The following is a 21,856-nucleotide window of genomic DNA, read 5'->3' as shown; positions in this document are numbered from 1 at the left end:
ATAGGCAAGAGATAAATGTTTCCTAGGAGCCTGAATAGTGTTGGTCATGGGAGAGGGTATTGATAGTTATGCGTCAAGTGTTCAGAAACTGTAGCAGAGGCACTCATGAGTTTTTAAAAATAAATTAATGTGTGTATTTGTGATCTGTAAGGTCCTTTAAAGCATGGGGTGCAGGATAGGGGCCTCTCCTGACCAGGTCTAAGTGCAGTAGTGCTTAGTGATGCTGGGAATTTAATGCCAAGCTCATCGGCCGGGTGATCTAGATGGCTGTATTTTTCTTAGAATTTCTTCAGCATCAAGAAAGATAGTGCTGGGGCTTCCCTGGTGGCATAGAGGATAAGAATCCGCCTGCCAATGCAGGGGACATGGGTTCGAGCTCTGGTCGGGGAAGATCCCATATGCCGCGGAGCAACTAAGCCCGTGCGCCACAACTACTGAGCCTGTGCTCTACAGCCTGTGCGCCACAACTACTGAAGCCGGCGCACCTAGAGCCCGTGCTCCGCAACAAGAGAAGCCACCACGAGAAGTCTGTGCACCACAAGGAAGAGTAGCCCCCGCTCACCACAACTAGAGAAAGCCCACACGCAGAAACGAAGACCCAATGCAGCCGAAAAAAAAAAAAAAAAGACAATGCTAGACTAATGGCTTAGACAATTGTAGCAAATTTCTAAGTTTGACTTTCCCCAAAACTAGTGTAAATGATAGCATTATGAAGACTTTTTAAAGAAAGGAAAAAGCAGACATATACCAAAAAGAGTGTAATATTGTGAACCACGTTTCCATTGCCTAGCTCCTAGAATGACCAATTCATGGTCAATCTTGTTTCATTTTTACCCCTACCCATTACTCCTCCCTCAATGACTCTTTTTTTTTTTGGCGGTAGGTGGGCCTCTCACTGTTGTGGCCTCTCCCGTTGCGGGGCACAGGCTCCGGACGCGCAGGTTCAGCAGCCACGGCTCACGGGCCCAGCTGCTCCGCGGCATGTGGGATCTTCCCGGCCCGGGGCACGAACCCGTGTCCCCTGCATCGGCAGGTGGACTCTCAACCACTGCGCCACCAGGGAAGCCCCTCAATGACTCATTTTAAAGCAAATCCTAGATGTCGTATTATTACAGCCTATATATTCCTAAAAGATATTCTTAAAAAGATATAATCACAATACCATTATCCAATGATTCCTATTAAACAAACACTTTACAGCTTCATCCATGTGAAAGGCACTGTCTGGTTTTTTGTTTTTTTTTTTGCGGTACGCGGGCCTCTTACTGTTGTGGCCTCTCCCGCTGCGGAGCACAGGCTCCAGACGCGCAGGCTCAGCAGCCATGGCTCACGGGCCCAGCCGCTCCGCGGCATGTGGGATCTTCCCAGACCGGGGCACGAACCCGTGTCCCCTGCATTGGCAAGCGGACTCTCAACCACTGCACCACCAGGGAAGCCCCACTGTCTGGTTTTTACTTTTTTTTTTTTTTTTTTTTTTTTAAAACCTCATGATCTCTTTTTTCTTAAATTTATTTATTTATTTATTTTTAATTTATTTTTTATTTTTGGCTGTGTTGGGTCTCCGTTGCTGCATGCAGGCTTTCTTTAGTTGCGGCGAGCAGGGGCTACTCTTGGTCGCAGTGCGCGGGCTTCTCATTGTGGTGGCCTCTCCTGCTGCGGAGCACAGGCTCTAAGTGCACAGGCTTCAGTAGTTGTGGCGCACGGGCTTAGCCGCTCCGCAGCATGTGGGATCTTCCCGGACCAGGGCTCGAACCCTTGTCCCCTGCATTGGCAGGCAGACTCCCAACCACTGCGCCACCAGGGAAGTCCCTGGTTTTTACTTTTGAGAATGGAAATAATCTGCCATGAAGAAACAGTGGTACAGTGTTCACCGTGTTTGAAGTCACAAGACCCGAGGAGGTGTGATGTGCATGGGCAGTTAAAGCTACACTAAATCTATTTGTCGGGCTTGGCTTCAAGAACTGCGTATTTTGGACCTAAATGACCTGGTTTAATTTTTGCCCCTTAACCTCTGGAAAGTAAGGCGTGGGAAGGGGATTTAGTGTCTCTGTTATGCCGAGGCGTGTTTGAACTTGTTTCTTTTTCCAAAATGTACAAGTTGCTAGGAGAACCATGGATTTATATGAACAAGTCCTGCAAGAGACTTAACAACAACAAAAAAAGGCAAAACTGGCTGAGTTAGGGAAATTCGTTGGTTTCGGGTCACGTTCCTGCTGTCGGCAGTCCCGGCTGGTTTGCTCGGCAGTCCCGGCTGGTTTGCTCCGGGCGTGCTAGAGGTCAGCGGCCTCCCCCGAGGACTTGGTGCCTGGGTCTCGCGCAGCTCCCAGGGCTCTCAGGCGACAGGGCGTTTCCTCCTTTTCCGGCCTCGGAAAGTTTTGTTTTGGTTCTTAATTCCCTATCAAGGAAAGGCACCCTGTTGACCATTTCTCAGCGTCTCCTCATGTCGGCTAGAGGCCAAGTTTCCCCCATTCCAGCTTGCACCGACTTCTGGGACCTTCGAGATACTCGAAAGCTCAGGAAGCGAGTCTTGGCGAGGAGGAAGAGAGGGGACAGCCTGGCTGTGGGTTCCACTGTTCCTGGCCGGCCCCTCTCTTCGCTCCGTCCCTCAGCCAGTACCCATCGCACCGCGAACGGTGCGAACAGTCTCCCGGGTGACTGCTCCGGTGCGGGGTTCTCCACCGTTCCCAAGAAAATACTCTTTCTCAGACGAGCCCGCGCTGGAGTGGGAACGACGGGACTAAGACCCGGCCATGGGGCCCGAGACGCATGCGCAACCCAGCCTAGGCGTTTGAGTGTTCGCTCCGCAGCGGCGGCCGCTAGGTGGCGCATGCGTCCTGGAGGGTGCGGGCCGGCCTCCGGGAAGAAGGCGGTGGCGGCGGCGGCGGCGGCGGCGGCGGCAGCCGCGGCGGCGAAAGGCGGGGGCGCCGTGGGGGCCGGGCCAGTGTTTACGGAGCGGCGGGAGGGCGCGGACGCGGAACCCAGCGCGGCGGCGGCAGGATGGTCATGGCGCATTTCGTTGAGAATTTTTGGGTAAGAGAAGGATGTTGGACATTGTGTGGGTTTCGGAGTCCGAGGGTTTCTGCGCCTGACCTCGGCCTGCGTGCGCTTCGGGCGGCGGCGGCGGCGGCGGCTTCGCGGGCAGGGCCGGCGTCCTCCGACCGCCGCCTGCTGCGTCCCGCTTGGATGAAACCCGTCGGGCGATTCGCTGGCTTGCCGCCCTTGCGGGGGGCGGGGGCTGTCAGCGCGGCCCCTCAGCCCGCGGTGGGGACGCCGAGGGGCCGCCCGCCGCCCGCGCTGGGACAAAGCGCCGGATGGGGCGGGAGACGGCACCCGGCCCCGCCGGAGACTCCGGGCGCCGGGCGCGCTCCGCGGCTCGGACGCGGACGACGGGCCCGCGGCGCGGCCGCCCCCAGCTGCGCGCTGCCGGCGAGTGCGGGCTGGAGCCGGGCGGAGGGGCTCCCCTCATTCCCACCCCGCAGGCCCCCATCTTACCCTTTGGCCCCCCACCATTTCCCCACGAATTCCCGGGCGGGCTTGGGCTGGATCAGCACTTCCTCTCGGCCTCGCAGCTCGGCTTGTTGGTCTGCGCCCAGGACTTTGCCTCTGGGCCTGTTCACAAAGCGTATAAAAGTTGAATTTAATGGAACTGGATTCCTTGGGCTTAAATGCGCCGATGCGTCTCCCTGTTCTCCGTGCTCCTTCCCCTTCCTCATTCTTTCCACACCCTCCTTTTAACTCAGTATTAGCGTTAGGTGGTTCTCTGAGAATGAATTCCCAGTCTCCCTGTGGAGTGTTTTTCTGCAGTTATTGTTTGCTGTAATGGGAAGCACAGTTCAGCCATGTACAGGAAAGTAGTATGTGTACTCAGGTATCTCAGGAATCCCATTTTATGGCTTGACAGTTGCGAGTGCCACAATGCCATTTTAGTTAAGACGTAGAAATATTTAAAGTGAATAAGGTATGTCTTAAGTTCTTAATTTCTGAGTGTTTCAAGCATGGTCCTGCTTAGTAATGAAATCAGTTCATAGTTATTTGTTTTGAATGTTCCTTGTTTTCCACAATCGACATAAATACTAGACGTTAGGGTGTTTTTTTTTCCTTTTTTTAGCAGATTTATTGAGGTACAATTCACCTGCCGTATAATACACCCATTTAAGTTAACAATTCAAGGATTTTTCGTCTGTTCATAGAATTGTGCAAATGTCACCACGCTTTTAGAACAATTTCATCATCTCAGGAAGAATACCAGTGTTCATTAGCAGTCACTCTACGTTTTCTTTTTGCCTCAGTCCTAGGCAACTAATCTATAGATTTCTGCCTATGTAGATTTGTCTGTTCTGGACATAATCATATAAATGGGTTCATACATGTGGTCCTTTGTGACTGGCTTCTTTTACTTAGCATGTTTCCAGGGTTCATCCAGGGTGTAGCATGCAGTACTTGATTCCATTTTATGGCCAAATAGTGTTCCATTGCATGTGTGGGTGTGTGGGTGTGTCTCTGTATCTATCTATCTCACATTGTATTTATCCATACATCAGTGGTAGACATTTGGTTGGTTGTGCTTTTTGGCTATCATGAATAATGCTGCTATGAACATTTCTGTACAAGTTTTTATGTGGATATATGTCTTTATTTCTTCTGGGAATGGGATTGCTGGGTCCTATGGTAACTCTCTGTTGAATGTTTTGAGGAAGGGCCAAACATTTTCCAAAGTGGTTGTACCATTTTACAATCCCATTAGCAATGTCTGAGGTTTCCAGTTTTTCCATGTGCTGGACAACACTTGTTATCTTTTTTATTGTAGCGTTGGGTGTGAAGTAATATCTCATTGTGGTTTTGATTTACAATACATGATTTTGTAAGTATTTTCTCCCATTCTGTGGGTTGTCTTTTTCACTCTTTTGATGGTATTCTTTGAAGCACAGAAGTTTTAAATTTTGATGAAGTCCAATTTGTCTAATTTTTCTGTTGTCACGTATGCTTTTGTTGTCATATCTAAGAAGTCTTTCCTAACCCTGGATCACAAAGGTTTACTTCTATGTTATTTCTATGGATTTTATATATAGTTTTAGTTCTTACATTTAGGCTTATGATCCATTTGAAGTTAATTTTTGTGTACGGTGCTGGAAGAGGTACAGCTTCGTTTTTTGCCTGTGGATCTAGTTGTCCCAGCACTATTTGTTGAAAAGGCTCTTCTTTTTCCATTGGATAGTTTTGTCACTCTTTTCAAAAATCAGTTGACGATAGATATATACGAGTTTATTTCTGGATTTTCACTGGTATCCCATCATCTATCCTTATGCTAATACCACACTGTTTCGATTACTGTAGCTTTGTAGTAAGTTTGGAATGGGGAAGTGCAAGTGCTCCAACTTTGTTCTTCTTTTTCAAGATTATTTTGGCTCTCCTGGGTCCCTTGATTTTCCATATGAATTTTATATTTAGCCTATTGATTTTAGACTTCAGGTTTTACAATGGCAATTTGTAAAACTTCTATAAGGATTACTTAAAATTTGGTGTTGTTAGAATGTTTTGTATTTTTTTTTTAATTAATTAATTTATGGGTGCGTTGGGTCTTAGTTGCCGCAGGCGGGCTTTCTCTAGTTGCGGTGAGTGGGAGCTACTCTTTGTTGCAGTGCCCAGGCTCTAGACTTCAGTAGTTGTGGCACGTGGGCTCCATAGTTGTGGGTCGCAGGCTCTAGAGCACAGGCTCAGTAGTTGTGGCACATAGGCTTAGTTGTTCCATGGCATGTGAGATCTTCCAGGACCAGGGCTTGAACCTGTGTCGCCTGCACTGGATTCTTAACCACTGCACCACCAGGGAAGTCCTGTTTTGTATTTTTGGATGCATGAGTGTGTTTTTGAAATTTGCTAACTTAATTCAAAATTGCATGTTAACATTTTAAGGTTATCTTTTGTTTTGTGTTCATTGAGTTTTGAACATAGCCTTTTTTGATGTTTTGGCTATTTTATGAATAATGCTTTATGAACATTTTTTGCAGGTTTTTGTGTGCCCCTTGTTTTCCCTCTTAGTAGAGGCATGGAAATAAATTTGGTTATCTGAAATCTAGAGAGAATCCCAAGTCTAGTTTGTGTTTTAGTGTTTGCCTTCACTTCCAATATTGAGTACAAATAGTTAAAATATACTGCATTTTATTTTACTTCCTGGTTGGGGATGAAGGCTCTAAATTGGATCTTAAAAAGCTCCAAAGGAGGACTAAATGAATTAGGAAACCCTGGGAACTAAATAACTTCTCAGAATTTGTTAGCTGTCTATTTAAGACAACTTAAAAATTTACCTATTTCTGAATCATTTATTAACAATTTCTTAAAATAAAGAATTTGTAATATTAATTTCACTTTTCTCCCCTAATATTTAAAGTGGCACTGTCAAAACAAAATAAAACTTGTCAAAGTGAGGTAATGGGAACCTTTAAAGTTTTAGGTTTCTAACCAAACAAGCTGTTAATTGGTTTTTTCCCTACATATAAAAAGACAGATCTTTTTGTTGTGGCATTTTATTAGAGGAAAATTTGAATCATTCAAACTCTCTTCAAGTCTCATTTTGAAAGCAGCACATCCTGCCTGTTTCTTTATAGCTTTTCTTAAAGTAAAACTATATGCTACATTACAAATTCCTTTACCTAATACTATACTTTGAAGAAAAAAAAAAAATCCCAAACTTCCTACACAGCAGGTGTTTTGTTGCTGTTAAGTCAGTTTTTGCCACAAAGTATAGTGTCACAAAGATAATCAAGTTTAAAATGTTTTTCTTTCTATTAAAGTTGGACAGCAAAAATAATGTTGATAACAGAAATCCACACTGTTACCTTTAATATATAAGAACAGTTAGTCCTTCAAAAGATTATTTAACTTCAAAAAGGTATTGACAAATATTGCACTGAAGAAGTTTCTCCATCTGCTGCTTCTTTCTCAAAGAGTCAAGTACTAGTTTATAATACTCTTGATTATATATGTCAGCCTTACAATATAGTGATTAAAATGGCTTTATATATTTTTATATAAGTCCAAATTATTTAATTCAAGAGTTAAAAAGTTTTTTTTAAGGAATGGATTTCATAGCGATAATTACTTAAGGGGAAAAAACAAGTGAGCACAGCATACCTGATTTAAATACCTTATAAACCTCATTTTACATAGTAATCCCAGTCAATATAAGATATAAAGTATTCCCCCAAAGACACCAGGTATTCTTTAGCATACATCACATTGTAATGAAATGACATTTTTAGTTAGGTGACTTTTTCCAAAGATCTCCATTCAGCACATCAAGAATGAATGAATAATTATCTTCAGTATTTTTGTTCTGAAGTTTTTCCTTATTTCTTTTTAAAAAAATTTTTTTTTCTGATTAACCAGTACAGAAGTCTCATACCATTTATCTATTGATTTCACTGGTATTGTCATGCTTTACTTTTAAATAAATTCAGAGCACTAGGTTATACAGTTCTCTCTTGGTATCCTTGGGAGATTGGTTCCAGGACCAATACCAAAATCTACATGATGCCCAAGTCCCTTATATAAGAGGCATAATACCGTATATCCAAAATTTGATCTGTCATTACATGGATAAACTGGGAGGATTAAAATGTTTTTAAAAATCTGGAGTTGCTATTAATAGGACTTTGGAATGCAAAACGTTATTATATTTTTGCTTGGTTATTTAGTCGAAATTTAGTATCCTACATGAGAGACTAACAGCACCCCCCCACACATATTCTTTGGGGTTATTTATCCATATGAAAATTCTAAAATATACATCTTTAAAAAATTAGTTGAGGCAACCATAGAAACCCAGAATATAGACTTTTTATTTCTTGAAATTTCCAAATATTGTAGTTTGGGGTACCTGCTTAGGATCTGATCCCATCAGATGATATACTAAAATTTTTAAAGTGTGTAGGTTTGTATATTTACATATATACAGTAATTAACAAATTTGCAAAATTTACCTGGTTTAGTATTTAAAAGGTACAAAAGGGAATGTAGTATAAAATCTCCCTTTTATCCACCCACCAAGATCTCTCAAAAGGTAATCACTGTTACCAATTTCTTATGTAGCTTTCCAGAAATAACCTGTATATACAAGCAAATAACATACATGTTAAAATGTGTTATTGTATAACTGTTAGCCAGTTAGCCATGCCCAAACTATTTTCAACTGCAACAAGCTATGAAAATTCAAACTACAGATTCATCTAACTTGGTTCAAATAGACTTGACAGGTAGATATTATAAAACTATAGTATTTAATTTACTTCTTTATTTTAAAATTTTATTTTTGACTGCGTTGGGTCTTTGTTGCTGTACTCAGGCTTTCTCTAGTTGTGGCGAGCGGGGGCTACTCTTCGTTGCGGTGTGCAGGCTTCTCATCGCGGTGGCTTTTCTTGTTGCGGAGCATGGGCTCCAGGCATGTGGGTTTCAGTAGTTGTGGCTCGTGGGCTCAGTAGTTGTGGCTCGCAGGCTCTAGAGCGCAGGCTCAGTAGTTGTGGCACACGGGCTTAGTTGCTCCGCGGCATATGGGATCTTCCCAGACCAGGGCTTGAACCTGTGTCCCCTGCATTGACAGGTGAATTCTTAACCACTGTGCACCAGGGAAGCCGAAAATTATAGTATTTTAGATGGAACTAAATGTTATTGTCAGGCCGTTAGGTTTTTTTTGGGGGGGGCGGTGGGAGGGTGCTTTTGTTTGTTTTTGCCTTAATCATTGAAATTGAGAAATTGATGCTGATTTAGTGTGCATAAGTTTAATTTAGGGGAAGGATTTTAGAGGACTGATAAAAATTTGCTGTCTGGGCTCTTTTCCAGCCCTACAGACGAAATCCTAAAGGTTCTAATCCTTTCAGAACTACTTAAATTATTTTAGCAAACGCATGGGAGAAGAGTATGCTTTGTGTCATCCTGCACTTTTGATTACCATAAGCCCTTTGGAAATACATATATATGTATATATTTTTTTGTGGTACGCGGGCCTCTCACTGTTGTGGTCTCTCCCGTTGCGGAGCACAGGCTCCGGACGCACAGGCTCAGCGGCCATGGCTCACGGGCCCAGCCGCTCCACGGCATGTGGGATCTTCCCAGACCAGGGCATGAACCCGTGTCCCCTGCACCGGCAGGTGGACTCTCAACCACTGTGCCACCAGGGAAGCCCCTGGAAATACATATTTTATACACACATACACACACATATTTTGGAAGGAGTTTTTTGAGTCACGGGATATCTCCTGAGATTATCCACATCTTGATTTTATAATTCTCAAACAATTAACAGAAGCACCCTAAGAAGTCTGTATACAAATATAATGGCGTGGAGACATACAGAAAAAGGAATAAAGGCTTGGCTTTCAATTTATCTAGTGTGGAAAAATGAAAAGATATTTGAATTGGAAGAATTTTAGTAGGAATCTGGTCCAGAGAGATAAGCAAAAATTGGTCAGATGTGAGGGAAAACAAAAGCAAAACAGTAATGGAGACCTGTAATTACAGTTGACCCTTGAACAATGTGAGGGTTAGGGGTGCTGACCCCTGTGCAGTTGAAGATCAGGGTATAACTTATAGTTATTATAGTTGGCCCTTCCTATCCGTGGTTCCCCCATAACTGCGATTCCACATCTGCAGATTCAAGTAGTACTGTAGTATTTACTGTTGGAAAAAATCCACGTGTAAGTGGACCTGCGCAGTTCAAACCTATGCTGCTCAAGGGTCAGCTGTCTATCTATTGGTAGAGGCTAGAGATTGTTGCTGGAATGGCCAGAGGCAGAGAGGATTAAATTGGGAAGTGATTAGTGAACTGTGTGATGAAGTTGAGGTACACAATTCCCTCATTTCCATCATGCACATGCTCCTTAGTGGAATTGCAGGAGTAAAATTATGGAAGATATGACAAGCATGTTTGTTTGACTTTAGGGAAAAGATAGGAAGGTATAATGTAAGTAAAGCAAATTGGTGGTGCTGGGGCCTTAAATAAGAAGTGTTAGTTTTTAGTTGGTTGAAATAACAGCCAGTGAAGATGTCTTTCTTTTTTATTTATAACTTATTATGTGCTCGTTAAAACACATAAGAAAATAAAAATTACCTAAAGCCTTTTACTCTGTCCTCTAAGATTTTCTTTGGAAATGTAAAATTCAAAACAGGTTCTACTATATAGTTCTGTATCTTGGTAATTTCAAATGATATTAACATCAAAACATTTTTCTCATGTGATTAAGTATTCTCTGAAAATATTTTCAGTATAGGTTTCATGGAATGGATAAGATGTAATTTTTTTATAGCATTCCCCTTTTGGACATTTAGGTTACTTGCAGTTTTTGTTTTTTTCCATTTATGAATTATGAGGACTGGAGATTTAAGTGTTAAGGTGAACAGAATGTCAGATTAAGAAGGTAGCCTTGTGTGTCTTTCCAAGCATAGATTGAAAAGTTTTTGAGAAAGCTGAAATTGTTGTTTTATTTTATTTTTCATTTTGAAAGTAATGAAAACTACATTTATTTACAGAATATTAGAGAAAATTTGCAAGATAAAAGAATAAAAAATTACCTCAAAACTACTTGCTTCTGCTATTTTTGTTGTGTCTATATGGTATCTTTTTAGATGGCTTGAAGGGTTTAACTAATTGGAAGAGCTGAGTTGTAATTTAAAAGATTAGGGAGGAGTATTTGAGGGGTGAGAAAATGATTTATTTTTAAGTAATAAGATTTGTCGACAGATGTGTTTGAGTCACCTTTGTTCCGACTGCTGAGCAATGTTCATTCTAGGTTTTAATCCCTGTTTTCTGCTTTAGCAATATCTTGCCAAGAGCTCTGAAGAATAGTTTTAGTGATCTTGTGTGAAAATTTTAATACATAAATAGAACATTGATCAGAAGAGATTATAACTTGTGGTTGAATGTCCTGTTTGCCTGTAGAAAAACTGTGTGCATGTATTTTATTCTTTTCTTCCTAGCAGTTTTCAAGGCAGAAATAGACCTGGAGGGCTGTCATTGCATATTCGTTGAATTCCTATCAAAAATGTCTAGAAGATTCTTCACTAGAGGGGCCATTCTTCAAAGCAAAAAAATACCTCCAGAATTAGTTAAATGTTTCATCATGTGTTTTCAGAGAAGGCAGGATAAAGTGAGATTACATCAAACACACATTAATGGTATATTTTACAGTGACTTGTCCAAGGTTACCTAATAAATGTCAGTAAGAGCTAGAGTAAAAGGAAAATGTAGAGAGGTAGGAAATGATGATATTTATTTATTTATTTTTGAGGCAGTTTAGAGTTGAGAGGAAGCTTAGGCATGTTACTGCTATTCACATGATAGTACCTCCTGACCCTTCTTTTCTCCTTCCAAAAAAAATTTTTTTTGATTAAAAAGGAAACGAGGTAAAATCAACGTTTTAATGAATAGCCTGATTATACAGTGTACACACTTAATCTTTTGCCTGTTTTTCTAGTTCTCGGACTTATCAAAAGTGAAGAATATCCATGTTTTTAATTTTAGTGTTGGTTTTACTGTTGCTCTTAAAAGGTCTTTGAAGGAGAAGTTTCAAAGCCTTAATTAAAATCTATGGGATTTATAGTTTTGTGCTTTTACACTATTACTTTCCGTGGCTCTCTAAAACCCAGATATGTTAACAGTTCCATTTTCTTTAAAATAGGAATTTCATAGCATTGTTAATAGAGGAGTGCATTTTTTTCTTCAAGTGGAAATATTTTGATTGTATTTTATGTCTATTAAAATTTTTTTTAAAGTATAAAGTTATAAGATCAACCAGAAAAAGATGTTTTGAGTTACCAAAATAGATTTGATGACTTAAACTTTTTAACTTGAAATTTCAAGGATATCTCACTTGTCGACGCTATATTAGACCAGAAAAAAATCTGTACATTATTAGTGACTTGGTGACCTTACTTATAACTTAGTTATCTTTTCAGCTAAATTTCACTTTAATTGATAATTTAGATGCAAAACAATGTGCATAACATGATCTCATTTTCATATTAAGCAGTAAAATATTACTATATGTATGCAAAAAGGAATCTGGACTGATATACATCAAACTGTTAATTGCAGTCATCTTACTTCAATTAGAGTATTTAGGGGACACAAAGGTACTAAGTTTGTGTTCTCTTAAAGGACCTGTATGATTCTGGATTTCCATCTTTAAAAGATGATAAAACTTTTTTTTTCCACTTCATATTAGGAATTATTAAAAAGATTTTTACACCTGTTTATATTGGATTATAACAAGATTTTATTTAGCTCAAGTCACATTCGGGAAGCTTTGTATGGAAATGCTACCTCTTTGCAAAGTGCATTGAGATTGGCAGAGAAAAGATCCTGTCTTGGTGTAAACCTTCATTGTAATTGTCCTCCTTGGGTCAGCAGTGGTGTTAGTAGCTGTTTTTGTCAGTTAATGCTGAAAATTTCCCTGCTAGAATTTATTGATTAAAAAGGATAAAATATTATTTATTTAACTTTTTGGACAACTTTATTGAAATATATTTTGTGAACCATACAGTTCATCATTTAAAGTGTATAGTTTAGTGGTTTTGGTAATGTTCACAGATACGTGGAAACCATCATCACAGTCAGTCTTAAATTACCTCAAAAATTTTCATTACCTCAAAAAGAAATCCCGTACCTTTTATCACCCCATGTCTCACCTTCACCCCACCTCAAGCAATACACTAATCTACTTTCTGTTTCTATAGATTTCTCTATTCTGGACTTGAATAGGAGGGGAATCATAGTATGTGGTCTTTTGTGACTGGCTTCTTTCTCTTAGCATAATGTTTTCAAGGTTCATCAATATTATAGCATGTATCAATATTTCATTTTTTGTTTTCTTTTTTATAAATTTATTTTATTTTATTTTTGGCTGCGTTGGGTCTTCATTGCTGCGCGCGGGCTTTCTCTAGTTGCGGTGAGCAGGGGCTACTCTTCGTTGTGGTGCGCTGGCTTCTCATTGCGGTGGTTTCTCGTTGCGGAGCACGGGCTCTAGGCGCGCAGGCTTCAGTAGTTGTGGCACGCGGGCTCTAGAGCGCAGGCTCAGTAGTTGTGGCACACGGGCTTAGTTGCTCCACGGCATGTGAGATCTTCCTGGACCAGGCTCGAACCCGAATGTTTCATTTCTTTTATGGCTGAGTAAATTCCAGTGCATGGGTATATTACATTGCTTATCCATTTGTTAGTTGATGGACATTTGGGTTGTTTTCACCTTTATTATGAATAATGCTGCTATAAACATTAGTGTACTGATTTTTTTGTGGACATACGTAATTTCTTACATGTTGATTAATAAATAAGCTAGCTGAAAATAAGCTCATCACTGAGTAAATACCTACTCTTAAAAATCTAGCTATTCAGGTTTGGATTTCTTTTTGGTGTTCTAAAATTGATTGCAGTGATGGTGGCACAAGTCTGTAAATATGCTAACATTTTTTGCCTTTTACACTTTAAATGGCCAAATTGTATGGTGTGTGAATTATATCTCAATAAAATTGTTATTAAAAAGAATACGGCTTCCCTGGTGGCGCAGTGGTTTGAGAGTCCGCCTGCCGATGCAGGGGACACGGGTTCGTGCCCCGGTCCGGGAAGATCCCACATGCCGCGGAGCGGCTGGGCCCGTGAGCCATGGCCGCTGAGCCTGCATGTCGGGAGCCTGTGCTCCTCAACGGGAGAGACCACAACAGTGCGAGGCCTGCGTACCGCCAAAAAAAAAAAAAAGAATAAAAATTTGATCAGTAGAAGAAAAAATATTGGCCATTGATAATCAAGATTTTATATCAACAATTGTAGTGTACTTGGGAGAAAATTGCATTTTACAACTGCTTGTCAGTATAGCTTTTAGCTCTGTTACTCCTGTATTAAAGACTTGACCTGTTTATTATTTTTTTTATTAGAAAGTTAACCTATGCTCTGAAATGAAATTATTCCATTTTCCAGAGATAATTTGCTGTTAATAGTTTGCTGTATATGCCTTCAGATTCTGTTTGTATGCATATATGCAACCTGTTATTTTTTCAATGGAAATGAAGTTTTACGTATACTGTTTCATACCATGCTTTAAAACAAAATTTATTGAAGCACATTTTACATATAATAAAATCTACCCAATTTAAGTGTACAATTCGTTGATTTTTAGTAACTTTACCGAGTGGTGCAGCAATCATTAATTTTAGAACATGATCATCCTCCCAATAATTAGATCCCTCATGCCCATTGACAGTTAATGCTCTTTTCTACCCTCAGCTCTAGGTGGCCACTAATCCACTTCCTTTCTCTATAGATTTGCCTGTTCTGAACATTTCGTATAAATGGAATCATACAGTATACGGTCTCTTGTGTCTGGCTTCTTTCAGTTAGTAAAGTTTTTATGAGGTTAATCCATAAAGTCATATGTGTCAGTGTTTTTTCCTGTTTATTGCTGATTTGTATTCCATTGTGTGGATCTACCTCATTTTGTTTCTCCATTCATCAGTTTGGGACATTTAGGTTGCTCCCAACATTAGATTATTTTTGGCTTTTATGAATAATTACAACTTGCTCTTTTTCTCACTGACATTATGTATATCTGGGCAGATTTAAGAAATTAATACTTAAAAATGTACTGCAATTTTTTTTTTACTGCAGTTAAAAAACACTATATGTATTTCATTGTAGGATATACTATCATTTGTTTAACCAGTTTAACCAGTAATGTTAATGGATGTTTCTGAGTTCTGTTTTTTCACAATTATAAACAGTACTGCAGTGCATATTTTTCCACATTTATCTTTGTATGTGTGTTTTTGTGGTATAGCTTTCTAAAAGTGGAATTGCTGGATTAAAGGGTGTGCACATTTACAGTTTTAGTAAAATATTGAAGACCAGAAAACATCTTTAGCTATAATTCTTTTTGATAATAAAACTCTGTCATCAACTTACTTGTACATTTGTGTATTTTAGTTAGCCAAGAAAAAGCAAGTTCTGCTTGCTTGAGTTAATAGAATATGTTAAGAAAAAAAATTTTTTGTGTCGAAAATGATAAACTTTTGGTTACCAAAGGGGAAAGGTGTGTGTGTGGGGGTGATAAATTAGGAGTTTGGGATTAACATACACACACTACTATATAGAAAATAGATAATCAACAGGGACCCACTGTATAGCCCAGAGAACCCTACTCAATATTCCGAAATAATCTATACAGGAAAAGAATCTGAAAAAGAATGGGTATAGTTATATGTATAACTGAACCACTTTTCTGTACACCTGAAACTAACACAACATTGTAAATCAACTATACCCCAATATAAAATAAAAATTAAATTAAAAAAAGAGAAAATGATAGGAACATATCCACTTCAAGGTCAAGGGTGATAAAATGGATATGTAATTCAGAAATATTTACTGTTATTTTACTTGTCTTTGAATTAGACTAAAAACATTGATGGCTATTAAAAAATTAATAGAACCTACATGGGGGTACTTTTAGTTAAAAAAAACCTGGGTAATCGCAGATGGTGACAGAAATATGAGTTACGATTGCCAGTTTCAAGAGTGGTCTTCCCCATTTCCCCAGAATTTCCATTTTATTTTTCAGGTGAAGACACTGAAGCCACTTGTCTCCTACTGTATTTTTTGACATATGTATAGATATGTGTGTATTTAATACACTGTCATCTCTTATGAAAAGCTGTAAAGTAAGTTTTTGACAAGGTGACAATAGGCCTGGGTTCTTGGTATTTGACTTTGAAGTTTTTTCTTTTTAAAGATACATGTATATTTGTGTGTGTGTGTGTGTGTATGTGGAGAGAGAGCTATTTGAAGTATTACAATTTTTGTTTAGTTTGTGCCAGAGAAAAAGTTAATGATCAATAAATGTTTGTGTTAATAGATTTATGAAATTAAGAAAACAGTGCCTAGGATCAGGCGTATTACATTTTTTAGAACTCAGTAAATGAATGAATAGCCAAATAGGAAGAAGTGACACATGGATTTGTAATCACGCAGCGTGTTTATGTGTAGTCGTTAGTGCCTCTTGAAGCAGACCTTTTCAGCTTCACATCCTCATTGGTATTTTTCCTTCTCTTTCCAAGTGAAGACCTGAGGGATGGAATAGCTAGTACTGTTTCCTAAGGTATATTATATTACTGTTACTGTAATAATATTGTTATATTGAATGGTAAAGAAATGAATAAATCTCATTTCCTCTCTTGGTAATTTCAAGTAATATGCTATTTGCATATCTGAACTTCCCAAATAAAGAGCTTACTTTTTGAGAACTTCTTAATAAGAACCTAGATTTCTGAATGTAATTTAACCATTGTTTTTTGGCTGTGGTTGCGCGGCTTGCAGGATCTTAGTTCTCCAACCAGGGATCCAGCCTGGGCCCCTTGCAGTGGAAACGTGGAGTCCTAACCACTGGACCGCCAGGGAATTCCCCCCCTCCCACCCCCCACCCCGCTTTTTTTTAACCTTTCCTTGATTGATTAATGTTTACAGTACTGTAACAGTGAAACAAAATGCTCAGGACCTTATTGCCCCAGTTACTAGATGATCTCCAAGTTTTCTTATTTTCTTTTAAAAAGAGAGATGGTAAATATTATTTCTTCTAATAGTCTGTGTGCTTGTGTGAATAGCCCTTCAGTACCAGCTCATTTCTAATTTGAATATGCATGATGAATATGCATAATACACACTGGGAACCTAGGTAACCTGACTTCTTAGAATTATGTGCAAATGAAAACTGGTAGTTGTCAGGGGAGAACTTTGGGGACTGAGAGCTCCAGACTTTGGATTTTATAGTTTTAGATTTCAGATTTGTTTTTTTCAGGGTTCATGACTATGTTATGGGAGTTGGTGGATAGTTTAATTATTTGTAGTTTCTTTGTTATATTCAAGTAATGGAATGGATCCCTTGGAGGATTCAGGCCCTTGATTATTTTGTCTATAAATATACTAATCTGCATGATGATGTTATTTTTGCTTGCTATAGACTAGTGTTAATGGTTATTTCAGAGAATATTATTTTGACTGGAATAAATTTGCATGAAAAACCCAGAGAAAGTAAATAACTAAAGTTAGATCAGAGATTTTTTCTTTATTTTAAACATGAAAAATTGTAGAAGCCAAATGGATGTGTTTAGATTTATAGGAGACTGTAGTTTTATTTTATATTCTTTTTTTTTTAAATTTATTTATTTTTGGCTGTGTTGGGTCTTCGTTGCTGCGCGCGGACTTTCTCTAGTTGCGGCGAGCAGGGTCTACTCTTCGTTGCGGTGCACGGGCTTCTCATTGCAGCGGCTTCTCTCATTGTGGAGCACGGGCTCTAGGCGCGCGGGCTTCAGTAGTTGTGGCATGCGGGCTCAGTAGTTGTGGCTCACGTTAGTTGCTCCGCGGCATGTGGGATTTTCCTGGACCCGGGATTGAACCCGTGTCCCCTGCATTGGCAGGCGGATTCTCAACCACTGCGTCACCGGGGAAGCCCTATTTTATATTCTTGATAAATGGAAATGGATGTTCAAATGCTAAGGATATTATTTGTATTATTACAAACATGATGTTTTAATTCATTGTATGTATAACAGTCTAATTACTTGCTATATTAGCTGACAGGTTTATTAGGGATCACTTCAGCTTAGCGGGAAGTTCCTATGTTTCCTGTTTTTGGTGGACTGTGGAAAATTAAGTTTCAGTTTGCATAACACTTGCTTACGGCATTGCTTTCTATTTTCAACAAATATGTTCGATTCTTCATTATTGTCACTGAAGAAAAATAAAAACTGCTAACTGCAAAAAGAGTTGTTGAGCTTAGTTTATAAATAGTCTTTCATTTCACGTATAAAATAGATATTTCTGATGTTTTCTGTGTTATGACTTGCTAATTTAGCTGTATATTGGATTAAATGGCATTAGGATTTTCTAGGGTTGTGTAGTAGTCTAGTTATGTTAATTTCCCATTAGTTGAGGACTAACCAATAGACTGTTACTGCTCTTTTATTAAAATTTTATCTCCTTTCTCACATCTCAAGTTGTTTAAGTTTATTGAAAGACTTAGATTAGTGATTATAAAGTGTTTTGTGGTATTTAGTGCTTATGTGATTAGTAAATTCTGTCTTGACTCAGAAGTCAAGATTCAGTTAAAGTACAGACTCTGAATTAAATAATCAGGAATCTCTCAATGCAGGTTAAAGGAATTGACATGAGATTTGGTAATGTATTTTAAAAGGTCCATGTTTATCTTTTCTAAATTATGCTGCATTTATTTATTAAAATTTCAGATGAATTTCATTAATATATCTTTATGAGTGATTATAGAATGTATATGTGTGTATTGTGTGTATATAATATATTGTAAACTGTATCAAAGCATACAGTATTCCTTTGATACAGTTTAAAGTTACACAGTTAGAGCAACAATGGTTAAATTAAGGAAAAACAGCTCATTTGAGCATTAGACTTGCATGTTAGTTATTCTTAAGTCATTTTGATCTCTTTGTTAAACTAAAAATCTTTTTAAATTTTAGGGGGAAAAAAATAGTGGCTTTGATGTCCTTTACCATAATATGAAATATGGACAGATATCGACAAAAGAACTAGCAGATTTTGTAAGAGAAAGGTATGTATTTTTTAATAAGTCATTTAACAATTCATTATCAAGATAAATTTCAGAATATAAATAATTGAGAAAATTTTAGTTGGATTTAGATAAAAGTAATCAGTTACACTTTTAAAAAGTATACTATAGTTATACTTTAAAGTAGTGGTTCTCTGTCATCTACACACTGAGGACTAAATAGTGGCTGTCAGTGGCATTGATAAACTCCTGATTTGCAAATCACTGCTTGAAAATATTATCTATATATTTTTCATTGAATATGCTAGCAAGGTGATACAGTAGAAAAACTGAGGAATTTTGTAGGATAAGATATTACCATTTCTCTAAACAAATATGTCACTAAACAAACTTTTCAAATAATTTGAAAAGACTGTTTTCTGAACTTGTAGTTTAATTATGTATTATTATAACTTTTATATTTAAAAAGTCCTGAGTACATGTTTTTAAATTGTGCAAATTTAGAAACATAATTTTTTATTACTCTTAGAATGCAATAGTCAATTACCAACTATTAAAATCAGTATAATTTTTTTTGAATTCTATTTTTTTATACAGCAGGTTCTTATTAGTTATTATTTTATATATATTAGTGTATATATGTCAGTCCTAATCTCCCAATTCATTGCACCACCACCACCCTGCTTTCCCCCCTTGGTGTCCATATGTTTGTTCTCTACATCTGTGTCTCTTTCTGCCTTGCAAAGCAGTTCATCTGTACAGTTTTTTCTAGATTCCACATATATGCGTTAATATATGATAAAATCAGTATAATTTGATTTGATTAAGGCTATTTTGTGGCTGGACCCACTTGGTAATTTTTATGTGAACACATTTAAAATCTTTACGTTGCTAACATAGGGATACTTTGCCTTTAGATACAGTACTTCATTCATTTATTTTTTCAATATATATCCCATGTCTGCTGTGTGCCAGGCACTTGTCTGGATTTTGGGGATAAAGAGGCAGCTTCTACTTCATGGAGTTTGTCAGCTGGTAGGAATTGGGGAACAAACTATTCCATGTTAGACAAATCCTCTTTGACTTCCATCTTTCTACTGGAGTTAAAAGGGGGACCATAAAGCCCTAAGTGCTATGGATAAAGTTGTCCCTCACTGGCTCACTTTTCATCACTGGTAAGAGTAAAAGGAGAGACTCTAGTACTCTGCATCTCCCAGCACATCCCCTAGCCTCCTTCTCCCCCAATACTTACATCACTACTATAATTATCTACCTTGAGACCAACAGAGCAGTGGTAATTATGCGTTTTAGCCCTATTTATGTCAGTTAAGAAGTCCAGGACTCCTGGGTCATCCCTTCTTTGCTCAGAATCTGACCCCTTAATGATTCTGTGGGCAGTGAGACAACACCTCCTTTCACTCCCCCTTCCCTACTTTATTTTTCTTCATAGCACTTAACAACCACCAGATACAAGTGATATTTTACTTATTTATTTGTCTGTCTGTTTCTCCCCACTAGACTGTAAACCCCACAAGGTCAGGGATTTTCTTTTTTTGTCTTTTTTGCTTATTGTTCATTCTCCTGCACTTAGGATAGAGCTCAGCCCTTAGTAGGCCCTCAGTAAAGATTTTTTGATAGAATGAATTTCTAACATCACTGTCCTGATCCAAGCTATCATTATTGTTGCCTGGACTGCAGCAGTAGCACCTAACTGGCCTATCTACATTCATTCTTGTTTTCCTGCAACTTATTCTCTGTACTGTAATTGGAGTGTTTTTTGTTTTCTTCAAACTACAGATCAGTTTGTTACTCCTTGTTTAAACCATTTCAGAAGCTTCCTATTGCTCTTAAGACAGAACTGTGTGGTCTGATCCCAAATTGCCTTTCAAGCTTTAGCTCACACTAGACTCCTCTTTATTCAGACTCCTTTTTCCTCTCCAGAGACATTGGCTATTTTATTGGCAGGCTTTTTTTCAGTCCAGATTTTCTACATGCTTAGTCCTTGTTTGTACATGCTGACCTTACGAGGTCAGCAGTGTGCTCACTTCTCCACGGATGCCTTTCCTAATCTCTCTGACTAGGTCAAAATCACTTATTGTAATCTCTCTCAACATCATATATCTCTTTGTAGTATTTATAAAATGTTGTAATACTCATTTTTGTTATTTGTTATTGTTTCTGTTCCTTATAGGGGAACAGTATACAAAATTCTGTTGTATCCAGTGCCTAGCACAGAGCCTGGCACAATTGGATACTCGTATTTCTTGAAGGAGTGAATGATAAAGAAAGGAAGAAAAGATAGACATAAGCATATGCTATGCACTAAGGACTTTGCATACATTATCTCATTTAACTGTCAAAACTCTAAGTCCTATTTTATAGATAAGAAAATTGGGACCCAGAAAGGTTAAATAACTTCTTAACTTAGTCATTCAGACTTTCTTTCTCTCATATCCTCATCCTCTCCTCCCCACTTCCATGCTCCCTTCATTTCTCCTCCCTTTCTCCTTTGCTCCTTTCTTTCTTCCCTCCCTACAGCTTTATTGAGGTATAATTGACACACAATATGCTGCACATATTTAAAGTGTGCAATTTCGTACATTTTGACATATGCATGCACTCATGACCATCACCACAATCAAGATAGTGAACATATTCATCTCTCCTTTGTAATACCTTCCTTCTGTCCCCACCCCATCCATAAGCAACTACTCACCTGCTTTCAACACTTAGGTTAGTTTGCATTTTCTAGAATTTTATGTAAATGGAGTCATATAGGATATACTTGGTTGTCCAGTGCTTTCACTCAGTATAATTATTTTGAGATTGGTCCATGTTGTTGCATGTATCAGTAATTCATTCTTTTTTGTTATTGAGTAATATTCCATTTACGGATATATTGTAATTTATCTGTTGAATATTATTGAGTAATATTCCATTTACGGATATATTGTAATTTATCTGTTGAAGGAAGTTAGTTGTATCTATTTTTTGAACTTTGTAATGAGTGTATCAATTTAATCATAGAGTAGATATTTTTTCTGACTCCTGTTACTCAGCACTTTTGTGAGATACATGTTGAATTTAGTATAATTTATTTACAGTGCTGTTTAATATTAAATTATGTAAATTTACTAAATGTATTTATCTACTATTGTTGACAGACATTTGGGATGTTACCAGTTTTTTTACTGTTACAAGTAATACTGCTTTGAATATTCTTGCACACGTGTCTCAGTATACACATATTTAGATTAGTGATTTACCCTGGAGTAGAATTGCCAGGT

General features: G+C 38.5%; 1 protein-coding gene across 1 annotated transcript in view; it reads left to right on the top strand.

The window, feature by feature from the left end:
* The first annotated feature begins 2,849 nt into the window (after positions 1-2,849).
* FCHO2 (FCH and mu domain containing endocytic adaptor 2) overlaps positions 2,850-21,856 on the top strand; it is a 115,706-nt gene continuing 96,699 nt past the window's right edge. Inside the window, exons 1-2 of the mRNA XM_032626076.1 lie at positions 2,850-3,030; positions 18,520-18,611. Of these exons, the coding sequence (XP_032481967.1) occupies positions 2,998-3,030; positions 18,520-18,611 (125 nt within the window). The 5' untranslated portion in view covers positions 2,850-2,997. The remainder of the gene's footprint in view (positions 3,031-18,519; positions 18,612-21,856) is intronic.

The sequence above is a fragment of the Phocoena sinus genome, chromosome 3 (assembly GCF_008692025.1).
Source record: "Phocoena sinus isolate mPhoSin1 chromosome 3, mPhoSin1.pri, whole genome shotgun sequence".
NCBI lineage: Eukaryota > Metazoa > Chordata > Mammalia > Artiodactyla > Phocoenidae > Phocoena > Phocoena sinus.
Note: the sequence above shows the minus strand (reverse complement) of the source record. Positions and strands in the feature narration are given on the sequence as shown.